Source organism: Athene noctua, chromosome 2 (genome assembly GCF_965140245.1).
Source record: "Athene noctua chromosome 2, bAthNoc1.hap1.1, whole genome shotgun sequence".
Classification (NCBI taxonomy): Eukaryota; Metazoa; Chordata; class Aves; order Strigiformes; family Strigidae; genus Athene; species Athene noctua.
The window spans coordinates 26,503,348-26,515,412 of NC_134038.1; the positions used below are offsets into that span (position 1 = coordinate 26,503,348).

At 41.5% G+C, this 12,065-nt stretch overlaps 1 protein-coding gene across 2 annotated transcripts in view; it reads right to left on the bottom strand.

The window, feature by feature from the left end:
* Window positions 1–12,065, bottom strand: part of LOC141957351 (neural-cadherin-like) — a 58,651-nt gene that overhangs the window by 26,252 nt on the left and 20,334 nt on the right. For both annotated transcript variants that reach the window (XM_074898706.1, XM_074898708.1), the window contains exons 6-13: window positions 9,016–9,265; window positions 7,973–8,115; window positions 7,434–7,606; window positions 6,924–7,092; window positions 5,614–5,784; window positions 2,176–2,348; window positions 1,883–2,050; window positions 707–956 (exon numbers count right to left, since the gene is read on the bottom strand). In XM_074898706.1, coding sequence (XP_074754807.1) covers window positions 707–956; window positions 1,883–2,050; window positions 2,176–2,348; window positions 5,614–5,784; window positions 6,924–7,092; window positions 7,434–7,606; window positions 7,973–8,115; window positions 9,016–9,265 — 1,497 coding nt within the window. The remainder of the gene's footprint in view (window positions 1–706; window positions 957–1,882; window positions 2,051–2,175; window positions 2,349–5,613; window positions 5,785–6,923; window positions 7,093–7,433; window positions 7,607–7,972; window positions 8,116–9,015; window positions 9,266–12,065) is intronic.

The following is a 12,065-nucleotide window of genomic DNA, read 5'->3' on the forward strand; positions in this document are numbered from 1 at the left end:
TGGTGAGCAAGAAAAATATTTTTGCTGGAGACTTTACTTATCCATATTTTAATCTAAATGTCTACACATCAAAAGTAACTCCACTAATGCTTAAAAAAGCAGGGATTAAAAACAGATTTATACTTTTATGTGGATCTACAGGAGTAGAACCTTTCAAAAAGATCTTAGTACAAGGAGGGTTGGATCAAATTTTTTTAAATTGCATCTATTGTAAGGACACTTGCATTTTAATTTCTAGAGTTTTAATCTCAGTGCTCAATAGATAATTCTGAATATAACAAAAACCCCTAAACATATATAAAACTCAAACCCAATCTATCTGTGCTGTTTCTCTTTCTAGAGCACAGCATATTTCCAGTAATACTTGTCTCCTGTCTCCTTTCAATAGCTTGGGGACATTTGCTAGATTTCTCCTCTTATCAAAAGAAAATCTTTCCAATTACATTTATAAAAGCAGGCACTAGTGTTGTGTCAACATGCAGACAGCTCATTTTTGCACTATCACATTTCCACATTTGATAGTTGTACTTATAAACCACCTCAAATAGACCATTTAAATGACTGCATGACTTTTACAGTATAGAAATGTACAAAGTGAGCTTAGGTGGCTTGGCATTTCATGGATGTTAACTTAATTAGTGATGTTATACTGAAAATAACAAGAATATTGTTCTGAATGACCTGTTCTAACATCAGCAAAGCTTACCTGTTATGTTCACACAAACAGTGGTAAAGGAAGCTAAAGGAGTCATTGCTATGTTTTGTGCCCGGACTGTCAGGGTGAAAAACTTAGTTGTCTCAAAGTCAAGTGGTTCAGCGACTAGAAGAGAAGCAGATCCATCAGCTCTGTTTGGCTTCAGATAGAAACGAACTGGCATGTTAGTCTCTGGAACTTGACCCTCTTCCAGATTATACGTAACCCTGGGATCATCAAGAGGGGATGTGGCTTTGATGGTCTGAAGAAGAAAAGAGCCACCACATATGTTCATGAAGCACAGGGTTGCCAGTGTTAAATGTTCAGTTTGATGGCAAGAACATATATATACACATGCCTGTATGACTTGGATAATAGACAAAAGAGAAACAGTTTACAGAGCTGAGTTTCATTTTATGACATTTAGGCTTGATGCAGGTTTTTAATTGACAGTAAATTTACCTATCTGTAAATGTGCCAAGCAAGAACTGCATCACTGGCTAAAGGAAATACCTCCTCTTTCCTCCTTCCTAAACAAAAGCAATCCAAAAGGAGACTGTGTCTCCACTGAGTTGTACATTTTACCAGGCAAGATACAGACAAAACTTAAATTGTTTGCAAGTGCTTGGATATTGCATGCAGGAGGAGGAAGGCAGGAATTATCTGGCAATTTATGGAAGAGACTATCCTTAAAAAATCAGTCTGTACAGGTTAAAAAGGAATTGGTTTGGGTTAGAAGAGCCCAAAGCAAACTACAGCTGTTCCATTCTGCAGTGTTAAACTGAGAAAAGCTGTAGGAAAGGTGCAGGCAGGCAGCACAGTCCACTGAGGATGGAGGAGTGAGGAGCTGCCCCTTGGTGGGAACACTCAAGGATTTCCCACCCAGGCAGGGCACGGTTCTTGCTTCTCACTCAAAGCTGCTGCCTGCGGGAGCACACCCTGAGAGCTGTTGCTGTAAGAAGTCACTGGGAAAGCCTCTGCCAGCTGAAACTCCGGCCTATTCTGCAACAAGTACTCCTGTCAAACACTAACTGGGTTCACAGTTGCGAAGGCTGATAAGGAAACAGCACAGCCCAGTAAGGCTGCAGAGTGGGCATCCATGCACTCTGCACATGGATCCAAAGCACAACAGAGGAAGAAGTTGAAATGAAAAGGAGAGAGAGGGAAGTAATTGCACTTTTAACATACCACTATCTTGGTGTCACGAATAGTGTTTTCGGGGATGGTTACCCAGTATCTGCTCTGCTCCCACCGGGGCGGCTGGCTGAGTGCATTAGTGACAGTTACCGTCAGCTCCACTGTGCTGCTTCTGTTCCCTCCATCTGTCGCTACAATATAGTGATTAACGGGCGTTGTCTATGAAATGAAGAAGATCGAGGCTATTTGCAAACCATTTTGTACAAATCAAGAGATTGCAATTAACCCTCTGCAATGGATTTGAGGGGCTGGTGGTTATTCTGTTCCAAGCAGAGTCACATTACCTGGGATAGCAGGTGGTTCACATATACCCAGCCTGTGCTGGGGTTGATCTGGAAGTATTCCAGTTGGTGCTCTAACATTGAGTATGTGACAGCAGCATTCACACCTTGGTCACTGTCATGAGCTGCAACATGGAGAAAACTCGTCCCCACTGGAGTGTCTTCGCTGAGGAAGTCTTTGAAAAGACAGAAGTATTGTCAGCAAGTCTTGCTCTGATTTACCAGACTGCATGTAACAGAAATACTGAAAAAAAAAAATCTCTTCATGTGAGATTAAATGTTTCTGTAACGAGGCAGATTAGAAAATATCATCACTAACAGAGTGCCTACGATCCCCTTTTAGCTTCCTCTTCCCTTTCCCCTAACATGCTGGGCTGTGAAGCCAGCGCCCGCTGAAGCAGGTTCACTGCCTCTCCACGCAGCGCTGGCAATCCCCGCAGCCATCCCCCGCCCGCTGCCTCGGATCACAGCCCAGGCTGCTGGGCTCAGCTGCTGATAAAAGCAGGCTGCCGTCAAAAGGAATTTTGTGTGAATTGAATGAATCCTGAAAGCGAGTGGCGGCAGCAGCAGCATCGCCAGTGGGAGGCAGTAGGTAATCGCGAAGCGTGAAGACTCAGGTCACAGAAAGATCCCCCCAACACCCCAGCGTTTTGGAGAAGCTGCCCAGGGCAAGGTATAATGAACATATATATGTGTGTCCCTTTCTTTAGGTTTCACTCCCTGTTCCCAGCAATCCACCTGAGATAGAGGCTATGCCTCTGTGTCCATAGTCCTAGACAGACCAGTCCTTTGAACCTGCTTTCATAAATATGATCTAAAAATCTGGTAACAAAGAGTCGAACAGTCGCAAAGTACCAATTGCACAGAAAGTAATTAATTTTGTCTTCCTAAAGCCTCATTTTCTTGGCAGGGACACCAACAAAATGATGGGAAGTCATGAGCAGTCGTTTTCTACTCTCCTACTTATTTAAAGCTATTAGATCCCTGCCAGCTGCCTCTTTTCCACACCCCAGTCTTTAGACTGCTCTGATCTGACTTTGGTCATGCTCTTCCCTCCATCCTCAGCCATCCAGCCCCAGTTCCTCCTTCAAATATCTATGAGTGCTTGCCTGATCAGGTTTTTGAGCCATTTCCATGCACTAAGGCTCCATCAGTGTATTGAAACAGCCCTGGCAGTGGGGAGGCTGTCGCAGTTAGGTTTAGACAACCCAGTCAGTCTAGTTAATCACTTGTTCAGAAACTGTTTCATACCTTTGTTCTCCCTTGTATGTGTCTCCTTTAGCATTTTTGAGGTGGGACAATCAGATTTGCACGCTATTGGTGATGTGGAGTGGCCATGTTTTCTGTTTTGGTTTTCTTAGTATCTACAGTCTGTGGCAGTGGGGCAGTAAAATCTTAAACCACTACCACTGCTTGCTCCAGAACACAAACCTAAGCTTTAATTAACTTCCCTTGTCCCCCAGGACATTTAGTTGGCCTAGGATTCATGTTCCTGGTATGTCAGTAACAGCCAAAGCTACTCTCAGAAAAGATTTACTGGCACTAAAATAGATAATGAAAATTGAATTTATTGCTAAGAAACACTGTAAAATATCCTTTTTGTGTTTAAATTTATGCCTTTATAGTCAAATCTTGTTAAATAGCATTGTAAGAAAAAATACAAAATTACTTGGAAGGGCCATACTCTCTCATTTCATGTACTTCTGCTTGCTGCTGGCATAACTCTTAGACTTACTACACAGAGTTAAGCATTTCTTTAATTTCTGTTTTGCAGGCAGATGATAAAATGCATGGCTTAAATAAGGGATTTGACCAACACCCTAGTGCAGAGGAATAAAGAACCAGCAGTTTCCAGGAAGAATAGAAATGTATGACTAATGGCATTTGATCTTGTTAGAGAAGAAGCTATTTTTAATTCTGTGACGTGCAAACATTGATTACTTATGTATAGCTGCTGGAAAAGTGCTATGCATAAAATGACCTCGTTATCTGCTGTTTCCCCATCCCAGAGGACTACCTTTGTTTCAGGATCTTTGCTGGTTCTCTGTGTTCATAAAAAAAGAATAAAATATGCCCATTCCTTAGAAGTGCTGAAGTCACCATAATTACCAGATGTGACTTCACAGCTTCACTATTTTTGAAAAAAATAATCCCAGGCAGTTTCATCTGAAGGACATGTTTGAAGGTAGAGTAGAAAGATTCATCTTTGCACAAGCATTACCTTTACTTCAAGCACTTCCTCTGCTTTGTCTGAAAATATTTCTCTCCAGACCATTACTCCCACCTGACTTCTCAGAGCTGCTTTGGCCACATTTGCAGAAACCACTGGTAGAAATGCAGAAATAGCTATTCCCAATCTGCACATTTTAACCCCTTTGGCACTTGGAGTTAGTCACTACTCCATAAAGGAGTAACTCCAAATACTCTAAAAGGTGCAACACAATTTTCTTTCTGTCCTTGTGCATAACTCTGAAGTGTGGATGTATATTCAGACTATCTCCTAGCAGGTCACTTCTCCTTGTAAAAATCCTGCCATGCAAGCATCCAACCTCTTTTTGAATCCTGCTAAAATGCTGGCCTCTCTGATACTGAAGATGACTGATTTATGAGCCATCGTCAGTTTAATAAGGCATTGGTAACTTTGCCCTGCATGACATTTCCACACAACTGGCAAAACATCTCCAAAATGGAGTTGTTGCCACATGCATCATCAATCATTTTTTGCCATTTTGAGGCAGTTATGTTAGGAAGGGCCTGTTCCAATCCAGCAACTAGGGAGTACACTCATCACTTGTGGGTGACATCAAGTGTAGAGGGTCCAAGTGTACTGAAGTGCAGGATTTTACTGGAGAAGCATCAAGCAAAACTAAATGGAAGACTGATGAAAAGCACATCATGTGGGGATGAAAAAGGGAATGTCACCAGGACAAATGGGAAAAGCTAGCTCAGCAGCACAGTTACAGGAGGCATCAGGGTTCACAGCCAATCGCAGTCTAGAAGCCAAGGATTTTGGGTTGTTTGACAAGAGATAAATACCACTCCAGCCTATTCAAACAGAGGTGCTGTGTCAAAGAGACACAGATGACAATTGCTCTTCTAGTTGGGGCTGACAACTTCTCAGATAGGATGTCATGTTGTGTTTTAGGACATTGTATAAAAATTCAGTTTGCAGAAAAACTAGGCAGGGAAAAGCTGCAAAGGGAAGGGATGAGATCTGCCTGATTTGTAGGAGTGATGACTGTCAATGTTTTTAAGAGTATTGCAATGAATAAAGAGGACAGTGATCAATTCTGCATATTTACACTGATGACGGATTAAGCTTTAACTGGCTTAGCTGGCAGCAAAGGAAGACTGGTCACCTAAAAAACTGACCACTGTTACAAGGAGCTACTAACCAGGTTCATGTTGTGGTATTGGAACAGGTAGTTAAGAAAAACTCACATTGATAGCGACTGTTCTCAAACTTGGGATCATTGTCATTGACGTCAGCAATAAGGATGGTGATCTGACACACGCCGATCAGCGGTTCCTGTGCCTGGTCGGTAGCAGTAACAGACAGCGTATACTCCCTCTGCTTCTCACGGTCAAAACTCTGTGTGGTTGTGATGACTCCTGGGAACACAGACACCTCCTGTTCTGCATGTCACAGCCTTGGGACTGAATTTGCAGAAAGGGACCAGCACATCTCCCACACGGGAGGAAGCTCTGACCGCATGCAGCACAACCATCAAACTTAATCCACACCAACTGCACAGTGTGTGTCTTGGACAAGACCAACTCCAATTCTCCTGTCTCTCCTCACATGCCACATACTGCCAGAAATCAACAGCTTTCTCTCCTACTACCCTGATAAGGAGCTTCAGTCTCAGTACCTTGTTACCTCACTCCTCATGGAGCACAGAAGGACTTTCTCTTCCTCATCAAGAGGCATCCCTTAGGTTTACTCCAGTGATAGTCCAAGTTACTGAATATTTCAAAGACAGATCATTATTACTCTGGGGAAGAGTCACACCACAGAAGGCACGAGTGGTGTGACCAGTCACCGCCTCTATGGGAGCTGGAGCCTGCTTCATTGAACAGATTAAAACAGGGTAGAATCATATAGCTCAGTTAATAAATGGAACAATTTTCTCCCAGTATACAGCTTTTCTTCCCCACTGACCAGGTCTCTCTCTGTCTCAGATCTTTTATTCTGTTTGGGGGACTTTAAACTGGCCTTTAGGAGGCCACTTCCAGACCTATGTACCTACTATGCTAGGGACCATGATTCTGATCCTTCACCTGAAATGCTTCAAGACTGTCACTGCCCTGTTCTGGTATGAGGGTTTTGCCTCTATATGCACTGCACTGGATCTCCTATTTGTGCAGGAGATGAGAAATAAACCATGGCCACACTGAAGGGATGAACAAACTCAAGCTGTTAGTCACACATTCTGCTCTGCATTTTTATAGCTACGCTTGATCCAATAGTAAGGTAACTGATACAGAACAGCTTTTAATCTTCCTATTTATCTGGGGTTTGTTTCCCGTCTTAATTTGTCATTTAAATCTCTATCATCTTAATTTAATCTGTGTGCATGGCTACCCATACACTCTGAATATTTTTCAGTGTTGATTCCACAAGCTGTTACAGCTAACCCTGCAGTTACACCATTAAAGCATGAGTCCAGCTGGACACACTCATTCAGCCGCATTCTCATTAAAATAAAACGCCATTTTCATTTTATTTCAGTAACCTGAAAGCTACTGACCTGTGTCTGGGTCAATGCTGAAGCCCAGGGAAGCCCCGTCGCGGTGCATGAGCCCATACTTCACCTCTCCGTTAACACCGAGGTCTGCATCATAGGCTTCCACCTGTAGCACATACGTGCCTGGAGGCTGATTCTCCAGAACCCAGGTGCTGTCACTGTAGTAAGCGCACTAAAAATACACCCAAATATTCGATGCTATATATTAAATAGAGCCACATGAATTTGTCGCACAGTGTTGATATTTTTTCCAGCACATCTGAGAAGAACTCTGAAGAAAATCACTTCTATTACTTATACTCACAAAGAAATCAAGCTCTAAGGCAGAGGAAGGAAAAAGGAGAATGAAGACTTTACACTTTAAGTGTAAAGAAAGCTGGCTGTGTGTTCACTTACAGATTCATTCTGCTCGGTACACACAGTCCTTTCAGCCCGTTGTCAATCTCCACTAGCCAGGGAGTCTATAACACCAGTTATGGGGGGGAAAAGAATATCTACAGAAAGACATCTTACCTCTCTGAAGACAGGCTTGTTGTTATTAATGTCATTAACTCCTACAATAACCTCAGCAAAACTGCTGAGAGGGGTGGGTCCCCCTGAGGCATTGTCATCTATTGCAGTGATATTCAGTGTGTACTGTGGTCCTTTCAGGTTGGGTGGTGGGTTTCTGCGGAGTTTAATGATACCTAAATTTGGAAGCATAAAGTGTAATTTTATTGCACTTATTATTTTATTACTTAATATATGCACTTATTATTTATTAACAAAATCAAGTGAGCATCACATTTCCCTGCTGCTGTATTGTTGGTTCAGTTTGTATTTTGGCTGCATTCATGCATTAAACTGCACAGTCCTTGGACCAAGACATCAAATTTTGGCTGATATTTGGAGAACAAGCATCATATCAAAAAGCTAATTCTCACTGATATGAAGCATCCCCATTTGCAGATTATATAAATAGGGTGCTTCCTTATGATTTTTGACACACAGGTGAAGCAGAGTCAGTACATATTAGACAGTAAATAACAGTGTTCTAAAACCTCTTTCCTTACCTTTCTGACTATCCAGTTCAAAGTTGCCCTCCTCATTGCCTCCCATAATCAGATACAACAGCCCATCTCCATCAGGGTCCTTTGCCCGAACAGTAGCCACTAAGGTGCTGGGACCAGCATCTTCCGAAAGGAAAGTTCTGTAACTGATGGACATAAGGGAGTAATGGCAGCACATTCAGTATCAGAGTAACCGTCATCCCCGTTAACCATCAGTCAAGGATTAGAAATTAACTATGAATGTAATTTTTTTAAAGCTTTGGGCATGCAATCATGCAGTCCTTAATCAGTTTAAGACAAGACTTCAAGCATCTTTGTTTGGCATACAATTTGTACTTTAGGATTGCAATCCTGCATTTTTCGTATATGTGATTACCAAGGATCTTTTGGAAGATATCAATATGCCCCATACTACATTACACTGCAGACCAGGTTGACTTATCTCCTAAAGATGAGAAACAGGACTAATATGTGTCATGCAGTGTTTCTTATGTCCCTATCTACTAATGGAAAGCATCAGATACTACAGAGATTATGTAAACCAGTATCATTTTGTAAATGAAGGTATTTATGGTTTGTATTTAAAACATATCCACACTTTAAACTTATGCAGAAAAGTATAAATTGTATTCATTCAGGAAACAAGGCCTCATGAAGTAAGCTTATAACACAATCTGATGATGATAAAATTATGTTTTAATGTTTGCTAACTACCATCTTTATCTGTCAAATATTATTACATGGACAATCATTTTGAGACCTAGAAGTCAACATAGTCAAAATCATTCCCTATAGAGTTAGATCTTTTATTCATTCAGTTCTCTCTATATAAATACAAAGTCAATATGCTGGTATCATAACTGGTGTATATTCTTTATACAATCTAGAAATGAAGGGCCAACTTCTAAAGCCTTTCTTTGTACAAATTACCCCTTGATTTCACTGGTAGTTACAATTGCACTAAACACTGTTTAGCCACGTGTTATTAAGGTTACATGTATGAACAGTATCTATAAAAACCAAAGCAGGCGTTAAAGCTGGCTTACATGGACTGGGAGAACACAGGAGCCTCGTCATTCACGTTGGCCATTCGAATGCGCACAGACGCTGTCCCTGTCCTAGGGGGGTGTCCTTTATCAACAGCTATCACCACAAACTCATACATATGGTTTGCTCGCTCAAAGTTCAGCCTCTGGTTAGAATTGACGACCCCGTGATGCGTGATGGAAAAATCAGTGCTCTGGATGAAGTAAGTGATCTCAGAGTTGGAGCCAGAGTCGCAGTCTGTTGCAAGCACTATTGGAGAACACATTTAACAGAACAGTCATGGTGCAGAAGAGGTTTGGTTATGCGATTTCCTATCAAGTCAGCTTCAGATACCTTTGGTTTTTTGAGAACAGACATCACCTAAATCTGTTTTATCCGTAAAAGCCTTACTTTTGTGGCAAGGGTCTGGGAACACAGCAGGAGGCTGGGAGCGAAGAAGCAAAACAACTCCTCCCCTCCTCCAACCCAGGCTGAGCGATTGCAGCAAGCCAGGCTTGCCAGAGAGCTGTGATCCCAATACTACACAACAAGCTTTGTACAAATAGCAGTCAACACTGGTAATTACCGCACAATCAATATGCATGTTGGTAGAACATTATCAGTCATAAACTGTGTCCTCACTCTCTCTGGGGATGCCGTTCAAATTTAATTAGCTCCCAGCTATGTTATAGCTAAAGTACTTTTTAATTACCTGGCGCTTCAAGGTACAAAGAGTGATTAAACATTCCTCCCCAGCAAGTGTTTATTCAGTATGTTGGGTGTCCCATCTGCTCAGAAGCAGCAAATTAGCAGAACAAAGAGCTAGAGCTCACAATGTAGCATCAAAAGTGATTTTTAAGAGCAGGAGATCACCTCTTTAATTACCCTGCCATTTTTCTAGCCAAACAATGAGGCTTCAACTCATACCCACACTGGTATTAAACAAACTCCTTATTCTAGCAGGAGGACACAGATGCAGCCATTGCAGTAGCACACAGCCTTTTGGAAGCAGAGCAGTGATTGCAGTACATGGACACCCCTGCAGACAGCTACAGCATCATCCAAAACTGAGATGAAGAAACAACGACCCATCACCATCAGAATATTAACTCAAAATGGGAAAAGGGAAGAAAAAATTTTGAAAAAGCACACTGAAATGCTGTGCTACTTAGTTGCAAAAAAATTCAACTACCTCTACCTGTGGAAAATTACTCATCTCAGTTTAAAAGGACATTTAGGGTGATTGTAACAGTTTGTTTAATATCTCTCAAAATCCTGCTGTGAATAAATGTTTGGGTGTGTTACATACTACAAAAGCAAGGATTTTAGAGTTAATGACTCTCTTCCTGTACTGAAAGATAAAATATATTAGAACACAAGAAAGACTGAAATGAAAGTGACTTAAAATTGTTAAATTTAGTGGTTCAGTATTGGTTTTAGAATGACATGCAGAAACTGAAAAACATATTTGATTTGAAAAATTCTGATTTAGTCTGGAGTCACTACTGAGACATTGTGATCATTCACAAAAATACATTTTATGTGCTAAGGATTATACTTTTTTTTTTTTCCCAGATGTTTTCTGGCAAATAGGGAATGTGACACTTGTATAAGATAAAAACATGGCCTTACTTCCCAATAGCAACTGGCAATTCCATTCCCCTTCCATTTCATTCCATCCTGCAAACTGATCTGCATTGCAAAGGTATTTCGAGGATCATACAACAACCGCAAGCATGGTTCTGCCCATGCTCTGAGCTAGCTTAGTGCAAGCTAACTCCAGCTCAAAGCCTAGTATGTCAGCACAAAGTTGCCAGTTCCAACCCTAAGCCTTGCTCTGCCAGCACAGTGGTGCAGCTGAAGCAGTACGCTAATCCCCGCTGAGAGCATACCTTCATGTTTTTCAGATCATAGCTTGTTTGCATCCAGACGTCTTAAAACACATGTAGTGAGAATATATCTGCCTGTAATATCTAAGTAGACAGACTGGCTCAGCTAGTGTAGCATCAGCACTACAAACACGATATAAGCCAGACTTCAAATGTGTTGAAATAAAAATTGTTGGAAACTAAAATCTACATTTATACCATCAACAGTTTTATCAAATGGCATATATCCTGGTATATTTTTCATTCATTGATAGCAACCCAATCAGCCACAGAATGGCAAAGACTGCCTTGAATTTGCATTTCTTTTTGTTTGTGGGACATCCTGATCTTGCAACATCCCACCCCTTAAGGAACTATAGTCGGAGTAAAAGCTGCTTTTTCTGAGATGATACTTGCTTTGGCAGTCAGAGTTAGTGGCACAGTACTTACTCAGCACAGGTTACAGGTGACTGCATGTACCACTTCCTTGCAGCCACTACTAACACTGACCTGCCTTTCAACATCAAGTGAGCATTCACCAATACATTTTTACTGAGTGGGCTGTGAACTGTCACTAGACTTCCACCTCACTTTTTCTTTTCTAAGAAACCTCTTTCTCTTGAAAAGTACCCTGTGTGGCAAGACAATCAAATGGAATGCAACTGCAAACCATACTGCACAGTTTGCCATTCTGCTTGCTTTGGACATGGGGCATACTTTTCTTCCCTACAACTGGGTGAATTTTGATCAGCTTTACAAGCCTCCTGGAGAGAAGAGCATTCATCTTTTTAACAAAAATCACATGCTTAGGGATTTTTAGGAGCTGATTGTTCCAATCAACTTATTTCTGCCCAAGAGCCATTAAACCGAAAAATGAGCCACAGTAAGCTCTGAACAATCCTGGTAAGTGTTCAGAGAAAGCAGTCCCTGCAGCCTTGTTATCAGAATGTTGCTTATGCAAGGGAAGCTAAGCTTCTTATCACCACTGTGACCTGCATGTGTTCAGCTTCAAATTCAGGAAAGACATGTCTTAGACATGTAAATTTTTGCTAAGTCTTGCCTTGGCACTAACCCATTTCTCACATGGTTCATAAACCCCCTGAGGTGTCAGGCCATATTCTTGTTACCTACCCCAGTATCTGTCCCTACTTCCAGTTTGAATACTGACAGCAAGCCTGGAAGCATTCTCCCAGACTTAGGCA